This window comes from Vicia villosa, linkage group LG3 (genome assembly GCF_029867415.1).
Source record: "Vicia villosa cultivar HV-30 ecotype Madison, WI linkage group LG3, Vvil1.0, whole genome shotgun sequence".
Lineage (NCBI taxonomy): Eukaryota > Viridiplantae > Streptophyta > Magnoliopsida > Fabales > Fabaceae > Vicia > Vicia villosa.
In genome coordinates, this window is record NC_081182.1 from 15,365,218 (window position 1) to 15,390,347 (window position 25,130).

At 34.8% G+C, this 25,130-nt stretch overlaps 2 protein-coding genes across 2 annotated transcripts; one reads left to right on the top strand and one right to left on the bottom strand.

Moving 5' to 3' along the window:
- Positions 1 to 258: 258 nt before the first annotated feature.
- Positions 259 to 5,253, bottom strand: LOC131660403 (bifunctional dihydrofolate reductase-thymidylate synthase-like). Its single transcript, XM_058929648.1, has 12 exons — positions 4,954 to 5,253; positions 4,288 to 4,814; positions 3,800 to 4,199; positions 3,684 to 3,728; positions 3,386 to 3,451; positions 3,160 to 3,221; positions 2,994 to 3,068; positions 2,738 to 2,903; positions 2,519 to 2,642; positions 1,280 to 1,386; positions 986 to 1,149; positions 259 to 567 (listed from the first exon to the last, which is right to left on the bottom strand). Exons 2-11 carry the CDS (start codon positions 4,722 to 4,724, stop codon positions 1,039 to 1,041), a joined length of 1,593 nt encoding a protein of 530 aa, XP_058785631.1. The 5' UTR covers positions 4,725 to 4,814; positions 4,954 to 5,253; the 3' UTR covers positions 259 to 567; positions 986 to 1,038.
- Positions 5,254 to 21,168: 15,915 nt separating this feature from the next.
- Positions 21,169 to 25,005, top strand: LOC131660406 (phosphatidylinositol/phosphatidylcholine transfer protein SFH3-like). Its single transcript, XM_058929651.1, has 13 exons — positions 21,169 to 21,286; positions 21,405 to 21,555; positions 21,639 to 21,891; positions 22,298 to 22,397; positions 22,486 to 22,752; positions 22,837 to 22,914; positions 23,148 to 23,249; positions 23,348 to 23,497; positions 23,585 to 23,749; positions 23,877 to 23,991; positions 24,076 to 24,434; positions 24,508 to 24,582; positions 24,688 to 25,005. Exons 2-13 carry the CDS (start codon positions 21,510 to 21,512, stop codon positions 24,700 to 24,702), a joined length of 1,725 nt encoding a protein of 574 aa, XP_058785634.1. The 5' UTR covers positions 21,169 to 21,286; positions 21,405 to 21,509; the 3' UTR covers positions 24,703 to 25,005.
- Positions 25,006 to 25,130: the final 125 nt, after the last annotated feature.

Sequence of the window (25,130 nt, forward strand, 5' to 3'; positions counted from 1 at the left end):
CTTCTGAAGCCCTAAACCTCCTTCAGGCTTCGGAGTTGTAATTGTATTTCATCCTACCGCATGATACTTCCTACCAATGGTTGTATCGCCCCAGATGAAGCTCCGTTGTCAACTGTGAATCTCTTTGATTAAGGTCTTGGGAATTATACTTGTCATCAGTGTAAATAGGCATTGCTTCCATTACACTTTTGGCCAAAGTAACACGTCCCGCAAACGATAGATGATTTGCCTTAATTTTAACTTAAATAGCCTAGTAAATTATAAAAATTAACAGACAAATATGTAAAATGGAGATGTTTGGGCGACATTTTTGTCTCTTTTAGATGAACTGGCATAAAAATTAAAGCATTTGGCAAATGGCTTTAAAGCTCATGAATTACTAGTTAGTACTTTTTGAGAAATAGAAATGGCTTTATAGCTCCCCTTGAAACACTTCCTAATAATAATTACCTAAGCTTCCAAATCAGTTGCACATCTAAATCCATTCTCAAGATGGGTTCTGGTGTACACAATTTCTGTTAAATTATTGGCATGACTTCTGTTACTCCATAAATCCACTTGTTGTGCCTGAAACATTGAATATGCAAGGTTTTAAAATTGACATGATAATTAAGTTACAGGTAAGACAAAAAGTGAACCACAAATGCCTAAGCATTCTCTACAATTATTTCAAACACATGATAATTAATAATGTACTTATAGATGATTATTTCAAAACCAGCAATTAACAGGTATAGTGAAACTAGCATTACATCTTCAATATTTGATAGCACCAGCTATTAACAGGTATAATGAAACTAGCACCATGCTCTATGGGGCAAACTCAGTTGTGGCATTTCTTATGTCATGCAGCACTTGAGCATGCATGCTCAACAAGGCTCTGAGCTCATGGACCATAAGAAAGAAAGCACCGATCCACATTCTATAATAACTGAATCACCTTAATGATAAACAAACACCCAACAAAACTAAATTGCATACTTGCCTCATTTCAAACAGCAGAAACAGCCTGAAGTAGGGACTAAGATCTCCCTTATTTTAAACAGCCATCTTCATCTCAATCTTCTGGTGAGGATCATAGTCAATGAGCTTGAAGTCAGTAGCCACAAAAGAATCTATATCTTTCTTCATTGAATTGATTTTCAAAGTCTGCATTGGAGTCAGTTTAGTCAGCATGTAAACTAGTAACAGAGCACAAATTTATAGTAATAAATGGTATAAAAAAAATAGTGTGCCTAACTACATAAAAACAAATTATTTTCTTAAACATTACACATACTGGAAAAGGTTTTGGCAGGTTATGAAGCTGCTCCTGCAAAGGCCTCACATGAGTTTGATAAACATGTGCATCCCCAAGAACATGGATAAAATCACCTGGAACAAGGTCTGACAAGAAAAATATATAATATAAGAATTGATGGTTTCAATTTCAAATTAATTCTTGATACCTTCAGAGATATTATGATATCAACCCAATAAAGTTTTGAATCCCAAGTCCAACAACACCCAACCTAATTCAACAACAACTAAAACCACCAAAGACTGAGTCAATTGATTTCATTAAATCTTCTGACAAGTATTAGATCCAAAGACCATTTGCCCCAATTTCTCTAATTGGTTTGGCTCATAGTTTTCTTTGATCTACCTCTATGTATTAAGCTATCCTCCACCTTTTAAGCTCCCCTTTTCTACAAGCCTTCTCCATACATACCCCCAAACCACCAAAGACAAGACTACCATCTTCTATTCTACAATGGGGGAACTCCGACCTTATTACTAATTATTGCACTTATAACTTTACTCTTAAAATTTGGATTGTCTATAGCTCGATGCTATAAAACCGGCTTGTAAGGTGAGGAATGCATCCCACTTATAAACATTTTCATGTCATATTACATCCAATGTGGGTCCTTGTAACCATAAGCAATAGAGTTCAAATCCCCTCGAGGACAGTTATAATATAGTCTTCAACTATTAATAATTTACCCCTTCCTCAATTTAATTTTTAAAGACAAAAAAACAATGTGGGACCCACAACACTCATCACGCCCAGGACATATAGAGCATGACCCAAGTGGCGTGACAGCGGGTAGTCCAACGGATCTTTGATAGACTGTAATACCATCATAAAATTGGGGTTATGGCTAAATCAACCTAGAAAATCAACTTGTAAGGTAAAAGGTATCATCCACTTATAACACATTTTCAAACCATATCCTATCCAATGCAGCACCCACAACACTTACCTTGTCTTATGCAATTATTCATCCATTTTAACATTCTCATCTCTACTTTTACATTGGCGAAAACTGTGTTTCCACAATGTGAATCCATATTTTTAGCTTTTCATTTGTTTATCCGTAGCTTTTTTATCCAACACCAAGTAAAGACACTTATAACCAAATAAAATAACATAAATTATCTCTTATTACACCCACAAAACCCCAAGATTTAAGATGGTGTATACATATTATACCATAGTTTACTTTACAGCAGATGCTTAGATAAGTTTGCATACCACAAATATGAGCAATCATGCATGTCAAGAGGGCGTAAGATGCAATGTTGAATGGCACACCCAGGCCCATATCAGCAGATCGCTGATTCATTTGACATGATAACTCCCCATTTGATACATAGAACTGCAAAAATTAAAATTTAGAGTGTAAATTAATAGGATAGGAGACTAGAGGTATGGAGAGAATTTTCAAACAGAAACCCAAATAAAGTTGCATACCTGTGCAGACATGTGGCAGGGTGGAAGTGCCATCAATTTAAGATCTGCTGGATTCCATGCAGAGAGAATGATCCGTCTATCATTAGGATTATGCTTTATCTTGTTGATAACATCTAAAAGCTGATCAACTCCTTGGCCGGTATAGTCATTATGCATGTTAGTATACCTATAAAAGGTAAGATGGGGAATAAAGAGCATATTACAACATAAGTAGTCTATTAACCCACTGGAAAAAATGTATAACAAATCCAAGTACCTGGCACCAAAGTGCCTCCACTGAAACCCATAAACAGGTCCTAAGTCACCCTCCTCCCTCTCTGACAAACCAATGCTGTAATAAATGTAAAGCCACTCAATAAATACAAGAAGAGACGTGTACAGTTTTGTATTTAAAAGTTTCAACAATTAACAATCATGTTCACCTATCAAGGAATTCTCTGGATGCATTATCATCCCATATATGAATGCCTTTTTCCTGTAACACCTGTGAATATAAGTATGGGTTATATAGCATGCTCACAATAGCGCTCTGCCTCTGTCAAACCAAAGCTCAGATAACATAAAATACCCCAGTTCCATACACCATAGTGACTAAGAAAGTTGAGTATTTTATATGTGTATGGATAAGCTCGATAAAAGATATAATACCTTGGCATTTGTTGAGCTACTGATAAACCAAAGAAGTTCTTCAACAACTCCACGCCAAAATACTCTCTAGCAATCAAATGTAGATGTCACTTTAACTTTTTTATCAAAATATACAAATAGATATTCCTCTTCTCCAATAAAGACCGAGAGTGCTATGCAAACAAATAAGTAAATAACAAAAGCAACTCTTCCTCAATAAAGACCGGAAATCAATGAACAAAAAAATTAGTTATCATTAAAATTGAATGTTATTTTACACAGTTGCTTAACACAACTTAAACCATAATCTTTGACATACCTTGGTTGTTAGAAGAGGAAAGCCTCTGCGCAGATTGAACCTCATCTGTGGAATTATTACATACAACGTAAGCATATAAATTGCATCAACCCACAGTACACTAACTGAAAGTTTACCTGGCAACCAAATTTTGACAAGGTTCCAGTCCCTGTCCTATCACCTTTGGAGGTACCTTGAGATATGATTTCTTGAACCAGATTAAGATACCCGTACTCCTCATGCCTCTCAAAGACTATTTTCGGAAGAAAAGAAAAGTTTTGAACCTCAAATTTTTTAGAAGCCGGTTTATTATCAATAGGTGAATCAGTATTCTGACTCAAGGACTCTGCTACAGAACTTCTTACACGCACATAAGTGGTGAAAGAATATCGGATGTTGTTTTCCACCTTAGGAAAAGATGAGTACCATGGCCGAAATACAGTGAAATCAATTGGCGGCATAAAAGTGTCACACTCAATGCTTGTGTGAATTTCTGTGATATGGATAGCTTCACATTCAGGTGCATTGAGAGCATCTCTATACACCAAAATAACGATATGTAAGTCTATAACCGAGAAAATACTAAACTTGAAAAGAAACAAGGAAAGACAAAACACCGAAATACCTAAATATTTCACCACCCCCAATAACAAATATTTTCTCAATTGAAGTGCAGTAAGGAGAAGCAGCTAAAAGTTCCAATGCAGTAGACATACTTCCACATACAACAACATCTTCCGCTGCTTTAACATCAAAACTACCCGAGCGAGTCAAAACAACATTAAGACGACCAGGAAGAGGCCTGAACCGAAGAGGGATACTCTCCCATGTTTTTCTTCCCATAACAACGGCATTCTTCTTCCCGGATTCGTTAGTCGTCGTAGTTATCTCTTTGAAAAACTTGAGATCGGTAGATAATCTCCATGGCAACTTTCCATCCTTACCAATGCCCATATCTTTGGTGGCAGCCACTACCACTTGGTAAGTCCTCTGTAGGTTAGGCATTGGGTTGATACCACCATTTCCATTTCCGTTGAACATTACAGAGGAATCAGCAGCCATAGCAGAACTTCGAAACCGTGATAATTTTAAAGATTGCTTTTGATGAAAACAGGGACTGCACAACCAATTCTTTTGGAAGTGCAGTGCAATCTGAAACCCGAAAAGTAAATATTATGAAATGTATGAACAATAACTTGCTAGTTGCTAGAATACACAAGAACAAACCCAAAAAAATTCAAGATTTCGGCATGAATTGAAGAAGAGGAAATTGAAGAACGACGAAACTAACCGATATGAAATTGAGGCGCGAAATTTTGAAATGGAGATGAGGTGAGAGTGAGTGAAGATGGAGATTTGTGTTCTGACTTGAGATAGTTGTGGGCGGAGAGATGAAACGGAGATGACGAGTAGAGATGACGACGGCGAGAAACTGGCGCCGGTACGACGGCGACGATAGAGATGACGACGGCGAGAAACTGGCGCCGGTACGACGGCGAGAAACTGGCGCCGGTACGACGGCGACGATAGGGTTTTGTTGAAAGTTTGCTACAGTTTGTGTTATACAACACAAGTACACAAGTGCGTTTTGTTAGGTACAGTACAAAATTGATTTAAGAATGGAAATTAAACAAAACTGCCACACAAACCAAAAGAAAATACCACATTGCCACGTGTTAAAAAAAAATACCAAAATGTCATTTTTACTGTTTAGAGTCGAACAGAGAGGTTCGCCACCCTTAACTAGCTCTATTTTTGTTTTTTTATTTTAAATAAAGTTTTTTAATTTATTAATATTATTAATTAAATATTGGGTTAAACGTTATTTTGCCCCCTGCCATTTGGGGCGAATCTCAAAAACAACCCTGTAAAAAAAAAAACACAGATTCCGTCCCTGCCATTTGTAGATTCCCCTGTTTTGCCCCCTCACTGAATTTGCTCAACAAAAATGATGATGTGGCGTGTTGTGTTGGATTTTTTATTTTTTTAATTGCTGACGTGGCTGCCATCTGGATTTTTTTATTAATTTTTTTAAAAAAATTCATATTTTTTTTAAAGTTATTATTTGTTAAATTATTTTATTAAAATTTTATATTCACACTTTTTAATTTATTTTTTATGAATTATTGGTTTAAATGATAAAATATGATAATTTATTTTTTATGAATTATTGGTTTAAATGATAAAATATGATAATGTACTCAAAAGTTGCACATGGTGAGAGTTGAACCCACCACCTTGACATTTCAACACCAACAACCTAACCATTAGGCTGAATGATTTCAGTTGTAATATCAATGCACTTAGCCTTTGTTATAACATGCAAACGTTTTTTAAAACTGAAGAAGACTAATAAAATAAGACTAAGTTAATTAAAACTAAATTAATTAAATTAAATTATAATTAAACTTAATTAATTAAAACTATACTAAACTAAATTAATTAAAACTAAACAAATTAAAAATAAATTAAACTAAACTGAGTTTGATTTAGTATATATACTAACGTTAATTTTAAAATAAATTAATATATTAAACTAAAATTAATATAAATTAAAGTGAATAAATTAAAACTAACTTAACTAAATTGAGTAAAAAAACACATTTTAACGTTGAATATATAAAACTAACTTAATTAACACACTTTAACGTTAAAAACTAAACAAAATTAAATAAACTAAATTAATATTGTTATATTCATTTTTTTAATGTTAAAAAACTAAACTAAATTAAATAAACTAAATTAAAATACTTAATAATAATAAATTAATAAAATTAAAATAATTAATGTTTAATACTTTTACTTTAATTTATATTTTCAGTTTATTATAAATTATTTTCAGTTTATTTATAACTTTTGATTTTAATATATTAAACGTAAAAGTATTATATCTAAATATTTTAGTTTATTAGATTTACTTTTAATTAATAAACTGAAATTATATTTCAATCATTTTCAATTTATTATTATTTTATTATTTTCAGTATTTAAATACTAAATATTAAAATATGATTTGTTAAATAACGTTTAAATATGATATATTTGAAAATTATATTTATTTATATAAAGAATACTTTCAGTTTAATATATGGTTGAATAATACTTATAGAAAATTAATTATGAAAATAAAATATAACTTTGTATGATATACATATTGATGCAGATAGTTGATAGAAAACTTAAATAGCTCAGTTGGCAAAGGTAATGTTGAATGTTGTGAGAGGTGGGTCTTGAGTTCAAACCTTACATGAGACAAATTATTTTTAAGAATAATTATATATTTTGAATGTTGGCAATGTAATAATAAATAAATAAATAAAATTAAATTAAATAAATAATAAAAGATTATTACGTGGAAAAAAAATAAAAAATAAAAAAGGTGTGAAAAAAATTTAATTTAAAAGAAAAAATTTAAATTAAAAAATAAAAAAATATCCAGTTGGCAGCCACGTCAGCAATTAAAAAATAAAAAAAATCCAACACAGCATGCCACATCATCATTTTTGTTCACCAAATTCAGTGAGGGGGCAAAACAGGGGAATCTACAAATGACAGGGACGGAATCTGTGTTTTTTTTTTTACAGGGTTGTTTTTTAGATTCGCTGCATATGGCAGGGGGCAAAATAGGGTTTAACCCTTAAATATTTAAACTATTATTTAAATTTAATATAATAGTTAAATATTATTTTAATTATTTCTTTATAAAAAAATATTTTAAAATTTAATTGAATTATTATTTTATAATAAATTAATTAATGAGAAATTTTATTAAATAAATTAATTTAATATAATATAATATGATCGGTGCTTCAGTGGTCGATCCGTTGAAACGAGTATACCAAAAACATATAGGTTGTATGAGCGTTGTGTGTAGGTTCGGCCAATAGATAGCCGAGTATATATATTTTATTAATTTTTTTTTACCTATAAATAAGAATGTTTTGTTCATTTGTTCTCACCTAAAAACAAATGAGCAAAAATTCTTATTTATAGGCAACAAAAATTAATATAATATATGTGTTGGACCATCTATTGTCTAGCCTACATTAAACGTTTGTCCAACCTATGTCTTTTTGGTATACTCATTTTAACGGATCGGTCATTGAAGCACCGACAATATTTTATTATATTAAATTCTTTTATTTAATTAAATTTCTTATTAATTAATTTATCATAAAATAATAATTTAATTTAATTTAACATATTTTTAATAAAAATAATAATTAAACTAATATTTAAATATTATATTAAATTTAAATAATTAATTAATAATATAAAAAACATTATTTAATTATTTAAAATTAAAAAACGGAAAGAAAAAAAAGCTAGTTAAAGGTCGACCGAACTTCAACTGAAAAAAAATATCCCATGATCGTCCATGCATTGGACGAATCCAAAGTGAAAAAGGTGATATTTTGTTTTTTTATCAACATGTGACAATGTGGTATTTTCTTTTGGTTTGTGTGACATTCATGTAAAACAAATAGTTTTTTAATATATTTTCTTACATTTTCCATTTTTGTTAAAAAATAATTTTTTTTTGATCGAATTTCGAATTTTATTGTTATTTTTTATATAAATTTAATAATTATGTGCTCATAATATAAAAAGTATGACACTATAAAAGTAATTTTGATTAAAATAAACTCAATAGGAAGACATGTTCTCGGACACCAAGAAAAATCTATTAAAAATGCATGTAAGTTATAAAGAATTAACACATTAAAATACTCACAGATAAATAGTGAAAATATTTGGCTTCAATGCTCACCGGTAGGGCTGGACAAGGACCCGAAAAACGGTCCAACCCGCATCAACTGAAACTAAAAAACTAAATTGGGCCGGTTTTACACGGTTTTGCGGTTCTGCGGGCCCAAAACACGGTTTTGTTTGGGTTCAAGTGGGCGGGCCCGATTCAATTAACTGAAACCGCGGGTAACCATACACGCCCGTCTGTAATTATTATTTTGCCAGTGTAATACTATTGTAGCAAGATTCATCTCATTTATTCTATTCCTTCTCTCTCTTCATGTCCCTTTACTCGTTTCAGTCCAACCCTAAATACGAACTTGCGATTTTGCCCCACCGTCAATCGCAATCAACAATCAACAATCGTCGTCTCATTTTCCATCTCGGTCATGGTGGTTAATGGTCATCCCGCGAATATTACTATTCTGTTGAAACTACTGTTTTTAACACTTCAGTTGGCGTAACCGGTTACGCCTGTTACCGTAACCGGTTACGAACCCGTGAAACAGATTCACTGTAGATGTTGCATTTGCGTAACCGGTTACGCTGTTTGCCGTAACCGGTTACACTGAAGCCCAACTGTTTTTCTGTTTGTTTTAGGGTGTCTTAAATCATTCCAATCATTTTGTAACTTGTACTATATAAGGAGCTCACTACTCCTATGTTGTGGTTAATGCCAATTCACTATCTCACCCTCAATTACTCTCTCTCTTTTATTATTTCTTTTCATTCTTTTAAATCTTCATCTTCTTCAATTCATCATTTTCCCCATTAAAGAAACCTTAATTTGATTTGTATATTCCAACATTTGGCATCAAGAGCACTGGTTCTGATCCGATTCCGCTGCAACAATGAGTACCAATGATCGAATCCCATCCAATTTACCGATTCTTGATTCGAAGAATTACGACAAGTGGTCTAAACAAATGAAGGTCTTGTTTGGATATCAAGAAGTTCTCGATATCGTCAACAATGGTGTCACACCACTTGGGGCTGAACCTACAGCTGCACATCAAGCCACTTTCAGGGAAGAGAAGAAGAAAGATTACAAAGCTCTCTTCTTGATACACTCTTGTGTCGATGGTGATAATTTCGAAAAGGTCGGTGATTGCGAGTCCGCGAAGCAAGCTTGGTTAATTCTTGAGAAAGCATATGCTGGGGCTGCGAAGGCGAAGATTGTGAGGTTACAAACTCACAAGAGGCAATTCGAGTTAACGCAAATGGAAGAGAAGGAAACGATCAACGATTATGTGACGCCATTACGCGCTTAGTGAATCAAATCAAGTCGTGTGGGGAAACGATCTTAGAGCAGAATGTTGTGTCAAAAATCTTACGTTCGTTGACGTCAAGATTCGACAACATTGTGGTTGCTATTGAAGAGTCGAAGGACCTTACGTCGCTGAGCAAGGATGAGCTTCAAAGTTCCCTAGAAGCACATGAACAAAGAATGGACGAGAGAGGAAGCGATAAGGCAAAGGCGGAGTTAGCTTTGCAAGTTCGTTTCAATGAAAGGAGTAAAGGTTCGAAAGGGAAATGGCCTTCGAAAGGGAAGCAAGGCGATGGTGAACCTAAACATTCGAAGGGACAAAAGGGTGAGAGCAGCAACTCAAACGGTTATGGTGATCGGAGCAACGCGAGAGGTGGAAAACCAAGAGACATGAGCAAAATACAATGTTGGAAATGTAAGAAACTTGGGCATTTTCAAGCAAAGTGTGGTGCTAAACAGCTTGAAACTAAAGGGGATGAAGCCAAGGTTGCTAGGCAAGAGGTGGATGATGAAGCCACACTCTTAATGATGATTACCGATGAGTGTGACGACATGACAGAGGTGCTGGACAGCAGCTGCAAGTCACGGGACAGCAGCTGCAGCAGTGCAGAAAAAGCGACAGTTTTAAGTTCGGAACAAAATGTGATGATTTCGGTTCGTGATGGAACTCAAGGCAAAGAGGAGTGGTACTTAGACTCCGGATGTTCAACGCATATGACGGGAAGAAGAGATTGGTTTGTGCAAATCAATCAAGTGGCGAAAAACAAAGTGAAGTTTGCGGACGATTCCACTCTCATGGCCGAAGGTGTCGGTGATGTGTTGATCGAGAAAAAGGATGGTGGACATTCTATGATCAAGGATGTGCTATATATTCCAGGTATTAAGTGTAATCTTTTGAGTATTGGTCAATTGCTCGAAAAAGGTTACAATATACGGTTGGAAGATAAGATCTTGCGGGTTGTTGATGCTAGTGGAGTGTTGATCCTAAAGGCTCCCATGGCTACCAATAGGACTTTCAAAGTTGAGCTGAAAGTATTGGAGCATAGGTGCTTAGCTACAGCTGCAAGTAGAGAGGAGTGGTTATGGCATTATCGTCTCGGTCACTTGAATTTTCGTGATCTCAAAGCGTTGCAACAAGAAGGTATGGTTACCGGGCTGCCACACATTAACGTTCCAGCTGAGTTGTGTGAAGAATGTGTGAAAGGAAAGCAACACAAAGGAAGTTTTAGCAAGGATGCGGGTCATAGGACCAATGCACACCTTGAGGTGGTGTATTCCGATGTTTGTGGACCTATGCAAGTGGACACATTTGGTGGCAATCGATATTTTGTCACGTTCATTGACGATTTTAGTAGAAAGTTGTGGACTTACGTCATCAAGAGAAAGGATGAGGTGTTTGATGTATTCAAGAGGTTTAAGTCCATGGCGGAGAGGCAATGCGGTCGCAAGTTGAAAATTCTCAAAACGGATGGTGGAGGTGAGTACACCTCGGTCGCGTTTGGGAAGTATTGTGATGATGAGGGTATAGTGCGTGAGGTTGTACCACCCTATACGCCGCAGCAAAATGGTATTGCCGAGAGGAAAAATCGCTCGATTATGAACATGGTTCGAAGCATGTTAAGCGGTAAAGGTCTACCGAAGGAACTATGGGGAGAAGCGGTCTCTACAGCCACATACTTATTGAATCGTTGTCCTACAAAGAAGCTTGAGAAGCTTACACCGGAAGAGGCTTGGTGTGGATTCAAACCGAATCTAAGTCATTTGTGTGTATTCGGTTCGGTGGCGTATAAACATGTGCCGGGACAATTGAGAAAGAAGTTGGATGACAAAGGAGAAGAAATGATATTCGTTGGATATCACTCTACAGGCGGTTACAAACTGTTCGATGCGAGAAATCGGAAGATTCAAATTAGTCGAGATGTTATTTTTGAAGAAAATAACAGCAGCAGTCTCAGCGTAACCGGTTACGGCCAGCCAGTACAAACTGGCGTAACCGGTTACAGACAGGAAAAACAGGGCAAGAATTCTGCAGAGAACAGCGTAACCGGTTACGGCCAGCCAGTACATACAAGCGTAACCGGTTACGAGCAGAACAGAACTCCAGCTGCTGTATTTTTTGATGATCCAGTCAGTCCCGAAACAGTTCCGCAGCCTCTGAATGATGTTCAAACTGAAGAACACCGTAGAAGATCAACAAGGCAAAGGGTGTTGCCTTCTAGACTCCAAGAATGCGAGATATTCCAAGATAACGAAGTTAATAATGAAGGTGATTTAGTTCATTTTGCGCTTATGGCCGAATCCGAACCGGTGAATACGGAGGAGGCTCTAAGGGATCCAAAATGGATTTGTGCAATGAAAGAAGAGCTGGAATCAATCGAGAAAAATGGTACTTGGGAGTTAGTTGATCTACCTCATGGTAAGAAGCCAATTGGTGTCCGTTGGGTCTATAAAGTGAAAGCAAATCTGAAGGGCGAGATAATCAAGTATAAGGCTCGATTAGTAGCGAAAGGGTTTTTGCAACGTGAAGGAATAGACTTTGAGGAGGTGTTTGCTCCTGTGGCTAGGCTTGAGACCATCCGATTGGTTGTTGGTATTGCAAACAACAACAATTGGAGCGTTTATCAAATGGACGTCAAATCTGCGTTTTTGAACGGTCCACTTGATGAGGAAGTTTATGTTGGACAGCCCCCCGGCTTTGAAGTAAAGAATCAAGAGATGAGATACTACAAGTTGCATAAAGCCTTGTATGGTTTGAAACAAGCTCCAAGAGCTTGGAACAAACGCATAGATGGCTTCCTTGTTGACATTGATTTCAAGCGGTGTGTGTCCGAACATGGTGTATATGTGAGATCGAATGCTAAGGATGGAGTGATAATTCTTTGCTTATATGTGGACGATCTCTTGATTACCGGCAGCTGTGAGGAGAGTATATCAAGGTTCAAGAAGGAGCTCATGAGTGAGTTTGAGATGACGGACCTTGGAATCATGAAATATTTCCTTGGCATAGAGTTCCAAAGGTCAAAAACGGGACTGCTCATGCACCAAAGGAGGTATGCACTTGAGATCTTGAAGAGGTGTGAAATGGAACATTGCAATGTTGCCATTACACCATGTGAGGCAAGGCTACAGCTGTCCAAAAGTGAGGATGAGCAAGATGTTGATCCAACTCAATATCGAAGATTGATTGGATCATTGCGGTACTTGTGCAATACGCGACCGGACTTGGCATTTAGTGTCGGTATTGCGAGTAGATTCATGGAGAGACCAAAGGTATCTCATATGGCAGCTGTCAAGAGGATCCTTAGATACATTAAAGGGACTCTTGGTTGTGGAATTCTCTTTCCGGCATCGGATACGGGCCGAAAGTGTGATTTACTTGGTTTCACCGATTCCAATTGGTGTGGTGATAAGGATGATAGAAAGTCAACGGCTAGATACATCTTTATGCTAGGTAGAACCCCAATCTCTTGGTGTTCGAAAAAGGAACCGGTGGTAGCACTTTCATCTTGTGAGGCCGAGTATATTGCGGCATCGTTGTGTGCTTGCCAAGCCATGTGGCTTATGAATCTATTGAAGGAGCTTAATAGTAGTGAGGGTGAGGCTATTACTCTCCTTGTTGATAATGTCTCTGCGATCAACCTTGCGAAGAATCTGATTGCACATGGAAGAAGCAAGCACATAGAGATGCGGTTTCATTATTTGAGGGAGTTAGTGAGCGATAGAAAGTTACGAATGGGATATTGTCGAAGCGAAGATCAAGTAGCTGACTTATTGACCAAGGGTGTGACCAATGAGGTGTTCAAGAGGTTGAGAATGAAGCTGAGCATGGTGGACTTGGACCAACTGAAGTGAGGTGGTGTGTTGAAACTACTATTTTTAACACTTCAGTTGGCGTAACCGGTTACGCCTGTTACCGTAACCGGTTACGAACCCGTGAAACAGATTCACTGTAGATGTTGCGTTTGTGTAACCGGTTACGCTGTTTGCAGTAACCGGTTACATTGAAGCCCAACTGTTTTTCTGTTTGTTTTAGGGTGTGTTAAATCATTCCAATCATTTTGTAACTTGTACTATATAAGGAGCTCACTACTCCTATGTTGTGGTTAATGCCAATTCACTATCTCACCCTCAATTACTCTCTCTCTCTATTATTTCTTTTCATTCTTTTAAATCTTCATCTTCTTCAATTCATCATTTTCCCCATTAAAGAAACCTTAATTTGATTTGTATATTCCAACATATTCAACAATCGTCCCTTTACTCATTTCTTGTTTTTTCTGTTTCATTTTCGTTTTGAATTAGGCATTTTTTCATATTCATTTTCGTTTTGAATCAAACGATTTTTCCGGACCCAACTTCATCTATAATCACCCTCACTATGTTATGAAGAAGAAAAAATCAAGGTTTGGAACTTTAAAGAGTTAGGTTTTTTTTCTTGTTCCCTTTCTCTTTTCTATTGTTTTGAAGAATATAAGTTTTTTTTTTTACTTTACTGAGTTAGAGTTTTACACGGTTCTAAGTGATTTATGCTTGAAATGCTTAGTATGTCTTTTTGTAGGTTGTGGTGTTTGATAAAAGGACCGAGATTTGAAGCTACCTCCATTTTTTATGTATATATTTGGTGACCCATACTGGTGAGTTGGAGTTTAGACATTCTATCTATATTATGCCCTTTTTAAGTATATTTATTTTCCTTATTTTTAGGCAAAATGGATGAGATGATGTGTGGCCTAAGAGGGTGGTAAGAATCAGCAGTCTTGGGAGATAGAATGGAAAAGTTGTTTGGTATGCTAGAGGGGTTTTTATGGTCTCCCAAGAGTAGTGAAACCAATGACCGTGCCGATGAGTGGCCTTTTGAGGAGGTAAAACTTTAGGAATTCAGCTTCAGCTTCAGATTTCTCATGAGTAATGATTTATTTTTTATTTTTACTGTTTTCTCATCCTATCTATGTAGGTTTTAGCTTCAGATTGCACGTTAGTGCTGTTATGAGATGACATTGCTCTGTTATGAGTGAACAAGGTTGTTGTTTAACTTTGAATAAGCATTTCATTCATTTAACTCTGTTATGGAGTTTTAAATATTATTTCATTGTATTGTATGTTTGCGTAAATAATTTATAATAGACTCAATTTTCGTAATTAAGATAAATCAATTTGCAAATCATTTGATCCATCTCTACATGTCTGAAACAATTTGATGATTTTAATCCTGCAGTTGCAATAATTATAAACCAGTTTGATGATTTAGGGCTCTGCTGAGCAATGATTATAGTAAATTAATCCTGCATAAACCAGTTTAATATATTTTGTTTTATTTTTTCAAACTAACTACTGAAAATTCAATTTTCAATTCATTTATTGTCTTATTGTGAGCAGGTTGTTGATCTATTTTTTTGGTCTTAAAGGTTCAATGAAGTTAAAATATATATGCGGAATTGACACTACTATTCAAGTTTATGGAAATCTAATTGTTGATGATTTGGCTGTAGATACTTGCATCATTAATGTTTTTGTTTAAAAAACAAATAATTGCACAAAATTTCATTTAATGATGAATAAGGGACTCAGTTTTCACAAAAAATTGAATATAATTTCTAGCAGAGGTTTACTTAAATCTAACTCATTTATAACTCTGTTAAATCATAATGAATCTAAATCACCATCCTACCAATTATTTTATTTTACATTTTGATCTACATAATTGTGAATATTTTAAGATTGATGTAGAATATTCCCAGCAGAGTAATGTTTAATGAGATTTTAAGTGGTTTTTGTACAATTGAATTGAACCTTCTCTATTGACATAAATGCATTATTTCATTTTTCAGGTAGGTAGAAGAACCAATAATGCAAAGTTGAAGAAGAACAACTCTTATCTAAAGTTGATGGAGTGTTTAAATGTTTATTATTATTATTTTTCAATGCTATAGTTTTGGATCTAGAGGCACTATATTGAATTAGTGTAAATTAAATTGGTATGAATTAAATCAGTACTATATTAGTTTAAATGTTTTTGGGCTTAAATATTGGATCAGTCCATTAACCCGGAATATTTGTCCGTAATAACCCGAATCCGTCTAAACCGAACCCGTGTAAACCGACTTTGAAATTGGGCGGAAATGAGTCTGTTATTGCTACCCGCGGTTTGGGCTGGGTGGAGGTTTTGGGCCCGAACCCGCCCAGCCCGGCCCGTTGTCCACCCCTGCTCACCGATATGATTTCTGAAAGACAAAATGTTAAAATGTCATCAAATTCATGTGGTGTCAAAATCAGCCAAAGTCTCCTTGTTCAACTATCATGAGAGCTAAAAAGTACAAGTCAATTTACTTATATACAAAAATGGACAAGTTACAAATTCTCCTCGACCAATAACAAAGATGAACAATAAAAAAATAACACATAAAACTAGTAACTTAATTCAATGTAATTTCACATGTCTCTTGAGGGTTTAGGCTAAAGGAAATGAAATTCACTAATCATATAGTCAATAATACATGACAATCTCATTAGAATTCTTCTAGCTCAATGTCTTTTTTTTTAATATTATCCATGAATTTTAACTTGGACTCCCCTAAATCGTAGATCTATCACTTTCACTCAAACATTCGCGCAAGTGCTTATAAGAAACAATTCTTTATGATGTGACAAATATCACAATTACAGCCTAAAACCTCTATATTTCTCTTATGTGTGAAAGGCTGGCAAGGATAAAGTTTTACACAAGAAATACACTACCAAAAAAAAACTCAACTCAACAAAATTCTTCAACCGAGTAAATATTCTCTCTTAACGCGTGTCTTCAAATAATGAGGATAATCTCTTTATATAAATGACTCGGTCCATTTTAAAAGTCAATGGGATATAAACAAATAGAGCTCAAATCAAATCTTCAGCAAACCAAATCTTATAATAATGCAAATTCAATTAACTCTTTTAATCAACAAACAGAGAACAACTGAAACAAACCAAATCAAACCACAAAACAACAAAGAGAATCAAAGGGACAGAGTAGCAGAGTCACTAGCAGAGGCGTTTACATTTGTGTCATCACCAACATCATCATATGCACTGTTGAATACCTTCAAACTAATCCACATGAGTTACATCTTTTCACTAATAAAACAATATACTAATATGATGAAGCTCCTGCAATTTTCAAAATGCTATTCTCTTCGAAGAGTTTTTCAAAATGCTTATTTTCAAACTCTCTGCCACTTCTGACTTTCACAATCTTAGCATCCTTCTCATTTTGCATTTGTGAGCAGAAGGTTAAGAACACAGAATGTGACCCATCATTGTGTCTAAGAAAACTAACAAACTTGGGTTTAGGTGCAAGATAATCATATATATATATATATATATATATATATATATATATATATATATATATATAATGAAAATAGTCTTTTGGTTTTGCCTTGGGTTTTAAAATAAGTTTTTCTTTAGGCGCCAATCCATTTTGTGATCCCTTGGGAACAAAATGAGAATAAAGAGTTTTTAGTTTATCATCTTTTTCTGAAGTAGATTCATCATCAAAATCATAACCAATTCCTCTTATTTTGTTTATGCTAACTCCATAGATCATTGAAGTCATTATGCTTCTGCCTAAGCCTCTAGAAAAAATAATCTGAAAACATTTGTCATACTTATTTATGACACTATCAAAATCCACACAAGCTTCTGAAATAATTTCTTCCTCAAGTTTTAAGGTCTTGCTTTTTCGGGAAGAATTCTCATTTTTCAAAATAAAATTTTCTTCATTTCAACCCTTTCTTCTTCCCTCCGACGACTTTCTTCTTTGGGCTTGTCCTTTTTTAGCTTGGGACATTCATTCTTATAGTGACCTGGCTCCTTGTATTCAAAGCACGTGATTTATTTTCCAGAACTAGATTTTCTTCTATCCAAAAGTCGATTCAAAGCGACCATCTATCCTTTTTAAACCACTGAACTTTTGTCTTTTCTTCCAGAGTTTGTTCAACCTTCTAGATAGAAGAGACAACTCATCTTCTTCTTCGGATTCTTTTTCTTCTCAGCTTTAAAGGCTATGGACTTTTCAGACTTTCCCATAGGCTTCAGAACCATAGATTTTCCTCTTGTTTGAGGCTCATCTTCTTAAAGCTCTATCTCATGAATTCTCAAAGAGCGAACAAATTCTTCAAAAGTGGTGTTGTTCAGATCCTTAGACAGTTTCAACGCAGTTACCACAGGTTTCCATCTCTTAGTTAGACCTCTGATAATCTTCTTAACATGATTTGTAATCGAGTATCCTTTATTCAGAACCTTCAGTCCCACGACAAGATTCTGAAACCTTGAAAACATATTCTCTATCGTTTCATCATCCTCCATTTTGAAGGCTTCATACTTTTGTATCAAGGAAATCCCTTTGGTTTCTTTCTCTTGAGTGTTCCCTTCATGAGTCATTCTCAATGAGTTAAATATTGTCTTGGTTGTATCTCTATTAGTAATATTTTCATACTCAATGTAAGAAATAGCATTCAACAGAATGGTTCTAGCCTTGTGATGATTCTTGTAATCTTTATTTTGTTGGTCGGTCATCACTCTTCTTTCTAACTTGTTACCACTAGCATCAACGGATGAACATAGCCAACAACTACTAATATCCTATATAGTTACATCATGGCCAAGAAAGAGACATTTTATTATGTCTTTCCAGTAATCAAACTTTTCTCCATCAAAAACTGGAAGTTTGACACTACAGTGATCTCTTTCATTGACAGCGGGTGTAGTTGTTGGAGGGACATTTCCTGCCATTTTGTTTCAAAGAATTTTTGGATTTTTATCTGACACGGTGAAGTGTATGATAACAATCAATACCAGAATCGGAGTTCTAATGTCAATTGCAGGTAAACGAAATATAAGAAAGGGGTTTGGATTGGGTTTCAAGATTTAAATTTTTTTTTGACGACCAAGACAAACAAATAAGGAGCAAGGAATAAAAATAATGACACAATATTTTTATCATGGTTCGATGTTAACCAAGCTACCTCCAGTCCATCTACCAAGGTAATTTTGCCTTGTCAACAAGGACTTAATCCACTATAACCAAACTGATTATAACCATAAAAGCCCACTATCAATGTCTTCTTGAGACTTATGGCTATACGCTAATCTCTCAAGGAACAAAATCAACTTATAAGTTAAAATACAAAGGTGTGTTTACAAAATGCTTCTAAATAAACAGATTACACAAATGAAATACAAATAATAACACAAAAGTGTTCTTGAACAAGAATATGAACAAAAGTTCCTTACATTTATAGCTTTTCAAATGAACAGAGTTTCAGCGTATTCAAAAGTTCTTGTATGTAAAGTATTGTTTTCCATTCTTCCAAGTATTCTTTATATAGGTATCAAAATATTCGTTGAAGGGTGAAGATGGAATTACGCAATTCTTAGTTGTATTCTTCGTAACGGTCAGCAGAAGATGGGAGAAAAAATGGTACTATAGTATTGTCCTTGCGCCACAAAACAAGCGTAGTGGAAGGAATTTTTTATTTGTAACATGTACTATTTATCTCACATAAAACCTTTGATCTTATCTTATAATCTTCATAAGCCTCATAATTTAAGTTGATGAAGCATGCTTAGAAGGATCAAATGGTGAATCAAAGTCTTCAGAGCCTAATCTTCAAAATCTTCAGAACTTGTTCTCTAGAACTTTGTCTTCAGAACTTATACCAAATGTAAGAGCTTGATAATCTATAGAAGCTCCATTATTAGAGTCAGAGTTAGAAGCAATTTGATGAGAAATCTATCAGAAGCATTGTAAAAGAGCCTTCTAGATTTGAATTGTCTTTGTAAAGCACACTTTGTAATTCTTTATGGTTAGAATTTAATAATTCTAGAAACGGATGACATCACACGCCATACTATTAGAGTCAGAACCTGTAAGCAAAAGGTGCACACTAAACAAAAATCATTAGGGTAAAAAATTCTTCTCTGAGAAGCAATGTATTATTACTATTAAAATTAAAGGTCAGATGCAGAATCAACTATTGTTCTTACAATGCGTCTCCGAATGAATTTTTTGAATTTTAAAAAAGTTAATTTGAGATGTATCTGCGAAAATACCTTAAAACACCTTTGCAGATACATCTCCGAATTTAATTTAGATAAAATGAAGAAATCGTGCACTCGGATATGTATTTCTGAAAATAGAAAATATTTTTAACATTTTTGTTAAATTGTAATTTCTTGTGTCGAAGCGGGTTGCTCGATAGAAGGAAGGTTGTGTCGAAATAGTTAAATTTGTGTCAAGTTATATTAGATGTCGACACATGTGTCATATGAATGTTAAATGTGCATTCCTGAATGGCCCCTTAGACGAAGAAGTTTATGTTGCAGAACGAGTTGAGTTTGTGAAACATGGCAAAGCGAGAAAGGTGTACATGCTGCATAAAGGCCTATATGGACTTGAGCAATCTCTAAGAGTTGGGTATAAGAAGATTGACAGTTTCCTAAGGAAGAAGAAATTTATGAAGTACACAACTAAACATGGAGTATATGTAAGAAGAAGCAAGAGTGACGAAGAAGATACTAAGGTATCATCTGAAAGGAACTCTCGACTATGACATTTTGTTTCCTACAGCTGATAAAGAAAAAGAATGCAAGTTAGTAGGTTACACCGACTCAAGTTTCTGTAGTGATGTTGAGGATCAAAAATTTACATCCGGTTATGTGTTTATGCTAGGTGGTGCATCAATTGCTTGGAGTTCGAGAAAAGAACCAGTAGTGGCACTTTCATCATGTCAAGCAGAGTACGTAGTTGCTTCTATTTGTGAATGTCAAGCAACATGGATGGTGAATCTGGTCATAGAGAGTACACTAGAAGAACATGGAGCAATTACCATAAAAATCGACAACATGTCAGCTATCAATTTGGCAAAGAACCCAATAGCACATGGTCGAATCAAACACGTCAGCCATCAGTTGCAAAGTGAATAAGATTTTCTACACTTTGTGAGCCGAGAGAAACTCTGCGAAAAATATTCATCTTCCTCCTCTTATTTTTCAAATTCAAATTCACTTTTCTTTCCATTTTTTATTTATTTATTTTTTAGTTTAACAGGAACAATTTCAAAAAAATATCTTGGTGAAAAAAATTCAGTAAATTATTAACATTTACTAAGTCTAATAATGATAAAAAATTGGACATGTGTGATTTATTCTCAAAGCTATTTTGGATGACAAGTCCCTTTTTCTTTAATAAATGTTTTCAATCCCTCCTGTAAAGCACGTTAAATATACATAGTGGTTGAGCACCATATAACAGCTGACTTTTGTTGGCAGTAAATTTGAAGAGATCAATTAATCACACACAATACTTATACTATTTTTATATTATAACTTGTTTTTTTTTTCCAACATTTAACAACTTAAAATAAACTTGTAACAAATATTTATACATGATGAGTTGGTAAGATTACGTGGGAAATAAGATTATGAATGAACGGAGTGGCATGCATTTCGCAAACACCAAATCAAACCTAACAAGACTCTTTCAATATACCCGATTTTTCTGTTGATATATTTGCATTTTCTTCTTCCTTTTCAAACCCCTACCTAGCTACATTCTTGTTTGTCAAAGGTATCTATCCCTATCTCTTCTCTTAACATTCTCCATTCATTTCATTCTTGATTGTTTTTTCTAAGTTTTTCTAACATGCATGTTGTTGTTTTTGTTTTTGATGATGTTGGTTGAAAAGGTATATATATAATTAATAGGTGCACATGAATAATCCTCAATATGTATGCTAGTGCTTGATTCTTGATATCATTCGAGTTATCTTGCAATATTCATTCATTCAATCATGTGTGACCTCATGTCTGCGCCTGTTGACCGGCCTATTAAACTCGGTGAGTTTGATTGAATTCGTCGATTTTTGTATGTTTTGTAATGATTGGAATATGGATGATGAGTTTGAGGATTTTCTTGATAGGTTATGAAATGGAATATTCTGAGGATGAAAAGAAGAAAAGGGTTGGGTCTATTAAGAAGGTGGCATTGAGTGCCTCTAGTAAGTTCAAGAACTCCTTCACCAAGAAGGGGAGGAAGCATAGCAGGGTTATGTCAATTTCTATTGAAGATAATTTTGATGCAGAAGAGTTAACCATTGTTGACGCTTTTCGCCAAACACTCGTCTTGGAAGAGCTCTTACCCTCAAAGCATGATGATCCTCATATGATGCTAAGGTAATTATCATATCTGAATTAGCATATGTTTATTCAATTCGGCATTTGTCCCTCCTAGAATATCTAAAAGATGGGTTTGGTGTCAGACACGTGTGAGTGCCTGACATCAACACGCGTGATTACGTTCATTATTTCAAATTAGTATGGTGTTTATGTTCGTGTCATGTGTGGTGTCTATGTCAGGGCTTCATAGCCTAGAATCACATTTGGATTAGTCAGACATGATTTGGTTGTAAATTTCTATGTTTGGATTCCGATTTTAGAGTTGACTCCAATTTCAAAATCATATGCAAAATCAAATACATGTATTATATATGTATGATTATAGCATGAATAGCTTTATTTAATGTCTTGATTTGATTTCAATGTTCTAATGAGCCTATAATTTTAATGTACTATGGTTTAGATTTTTGAGGGCAAGAAAGTATGACATAGAGAAAACAAAACAAATGTGGTCAGATATGCTGAAGTGGAAAAAGGAGTTTGGTGCTGACACTATCATGGAGGTATAATCAAGTGAAAAAGAAATCATGGACTTTTACATAACTTTTTCCATTTATGTATCTTACCATAAACTGTTTATTCTGTTATAAGGATTTTGAATTTAAGGAGCTTGATGAAGTTCTAAAATACTATCCTCAAGGGCACCATGGAGTTGATAAAGAAGGAAGACCTGTTTACATTGAAAGATTGGGTCAGGTTGATTGTAACAAGCTGCTGCAAGTAACATCGGTCGAACGTTATCTCAAGTACCATGTCAGGGAGTTTGAGAGGACTTTTGCTATTAAGTTGCCTGCATGTTCAATTGCAGCAAAGAAGCACATTGATCAAAGCACAACTATCTTGGATGTGCAAGGAGTGGTGTGTACAAAATTCTACTTAAAACTATTTTGTTCATATTGAAATAGGTTTCGCATAGTTGCTGACTAAATGTTTGGTACTCAGGGTCTTAAAAGTATGAACAAAGCTGCAAGGGATCTCCTCCAGAAGCTTCAGAAGATTGATGGTGACAACTATCCTGAGGTAACTACTATCAGAATCGTCTTAAGTTTTTGAAGGTTCTGTGTAAGTTAGTCACGGTTAATCGTGGCAAAACAATTAGGAGTCCTATTTAGCCACAATTTAACCGTGGCAAATTTGAGGCTCTGCACTATAGTCCATCTTGCACAGATAGTCGTATATATCATAAGCATGGTAATAGTTTAAATGGACTTCTAATTGTACCCTAATCGAACCTTTTTTTTTTCTTCATACAGTCGTTGAACCGTATGTTCATCATCAATGCTGGTTCTGGATTTAGGCTCTTGTGGAACACTGTTAAATCATTCCTAGATCCCAAAACCACCTCAAAAATCCATGTAAGTATTTATAGGCTGTTTACAAAATCTGACCAATGGTTCATTTTTAGTTAACTTGTTATGCAAGGAACTGAACATGTTAATGATTTTTTCACCAGGTGCTAGGTAACAAGTACCAGAGCAAGTTGCTAGAAATCATTGATGCCAGTGAACTTCCAGAGTTCTTGGGAGGTACCTGTACTTGTGCAGATAAAGGCGGTTGCATGCTATCTGACAAGGGTCCATGGAATGATCCAGAGATCTTGAAGGTAGTTTTGCTTTGCGACATGGTTAATATTAATAACATTAATACAGCAAAGAAAAACAATAGTGATAATTTTCTTTCAATAAATTAGCTGGCTCAAAATGGTGTTGGGAAATGCGCAAGAACGGTCTTAGCCGGAATCGAGGAGAAAACAGTCAACCAAGATGAAACTGCATATCAGAAGGGATTCAAAGAAGCATATCCAGAGACACATGATGTTCATTGTTTATCCACGGATACACCCAAATCCTATGCTGTAAGTTTTAGGAAATCACCTTCCTAGTTTGCTTATCTTTTCAAACAGGATTAGAACAAGTTTCATTACTTTATGAAATTAAACTCAAAATCTCTAATTCAATTGCTAAGTTTTTTTAATATTGCAGGTTGCAAAGAAATGCGGTGTTTATAAGTATGATTCCTTTGTTCCAGTACTTGACAAAGGAGTTGATTCATCATGGAAGAAAACAATGCAAAATGATAAATATGCAATTTCTAAAGGTATTATATCATTTCACGTCATGTTTGGATAAACAACTTAGTACATAAACTCGCTTAATAGATTATTGTTTCTTATGCTGGCAGATTTCTCCAACAATAATAAAAATTATTCTGGTAAACTTAGCAGTCAATTTGTTGGTGGAATAATGGCACTTGTCATGGGAATCGTAACCATGATTCGCATGACAAGTAGCATGCCAAGGAAAATCACAGAAGCAGCACTTTATGGTGGCAACTCAGTGTATTATGAACACAATATGTTGAAAGCACCTGCCATTTCAAACAATGACTACATGACCATAATGAAACGCATGGCTGAACTTGAAGAGAAGGTTGCTGTTCTCAGTGCTAGACCTGTCATGTCTCCAGAAAAAGAAGAAATGCTGAATAATGCTCTCACCAGGGTCACTAGTCTTGAACAAGTCTTGGGTGCAACCAAAAAGGTACGCTCTTGATAATACTTGTTTACTTTCTCTGAAAAATTCATTGAATAACCAATGTATATGGTTTTTTTAGGCACTAGATGATGCTCTTGCTAGACAAGATGGTCTTCAAGCTCAAATTGACAAGAAGAAAAAGAAGAAGAAGTTGGTACGTTACATCTGTTGTGCATTTTCATAAGATTCTTCTTTTATAGACTCTCCTTGAGTGCTTGCTTTTGTTCACAAACTTAATCGGGTTTGTGTGTGATTACAGTTCTGCTTCCGTTAGTAACTTCATTTGCTATGTGATCGAGTTGTAAAGTTGGAGACTATCTATATTATCAGCCCCCTTGAATGCATGCAGAATTCACCTATCTTCTTCATACAGTATTGTTATTCTTCTAAGTTTGCTATATTTTGACAATTGTGTATATGTTACATCATTGAGTCTCAAGCCCATTCGTAGTAACATTTGGTTTTCATTATCATTGTAATTGTAACACCTTTGCCTATGTGCAATCTTCAAACTTAATGTAAAAAGGAGGATTTCTCCAAGTATATTTCATGCATTCATGCTACTTTCTTACCTGTATTTTTAATAATATAAGCAATTGATTTTACTTTATACTTGAACAGTTAAGATAGATATTAAAGTGTCTAAATAACAGATAAATTATTTATTCTGATTTCTGACACATCTGCTTTGGCAGTCATCAT

Bases quoted from the DNA above. Each gene is read 5' to 3' on its own strand.
- LOC131660403 (XM_058929648.1), bottom strand. From the start codon at position 4,724: ATGGCTGCTGATTCCTCTGTAATGTTCAACGGAAATGGAAATGGTGGT. The intron at 3,452-3,683 runs GTATGTCAAAGA...TTTGATTGCTAG, and splicing joins TTCCTCTTCTAACAACCAAG to AGAGTATTTTGGCGTGGAGT. The intron at 2,904-2,993 runs GTACTTGGATTT...TACCTTTTATAG, and splicing joins TGGAGGCACTTTGGTGCCAG to GTATACTAACATGCATAATG.
- LOC131660406 (XM_058929651.1), top strand. From the start codon at position 21,510: ATGTGTGACCTCATGTCTGCGCCTGTTGACCGGCCTATTAAACTCG. The intron at 22,753-22,836 runs GTGTGTACAAAA...TTTGGTACTCAG, and splicing joins TCTTGGATGTGCAAGGAGTG to GGTCTTAAAAGTATGAACAA. The intron at 23,992-24,075 runs GTATTATATCAT...TTATGCTGGCAG, and splicing joins TAAATATGCAATTTCTAAAG to ATTTCTCCAACAATAATAAA.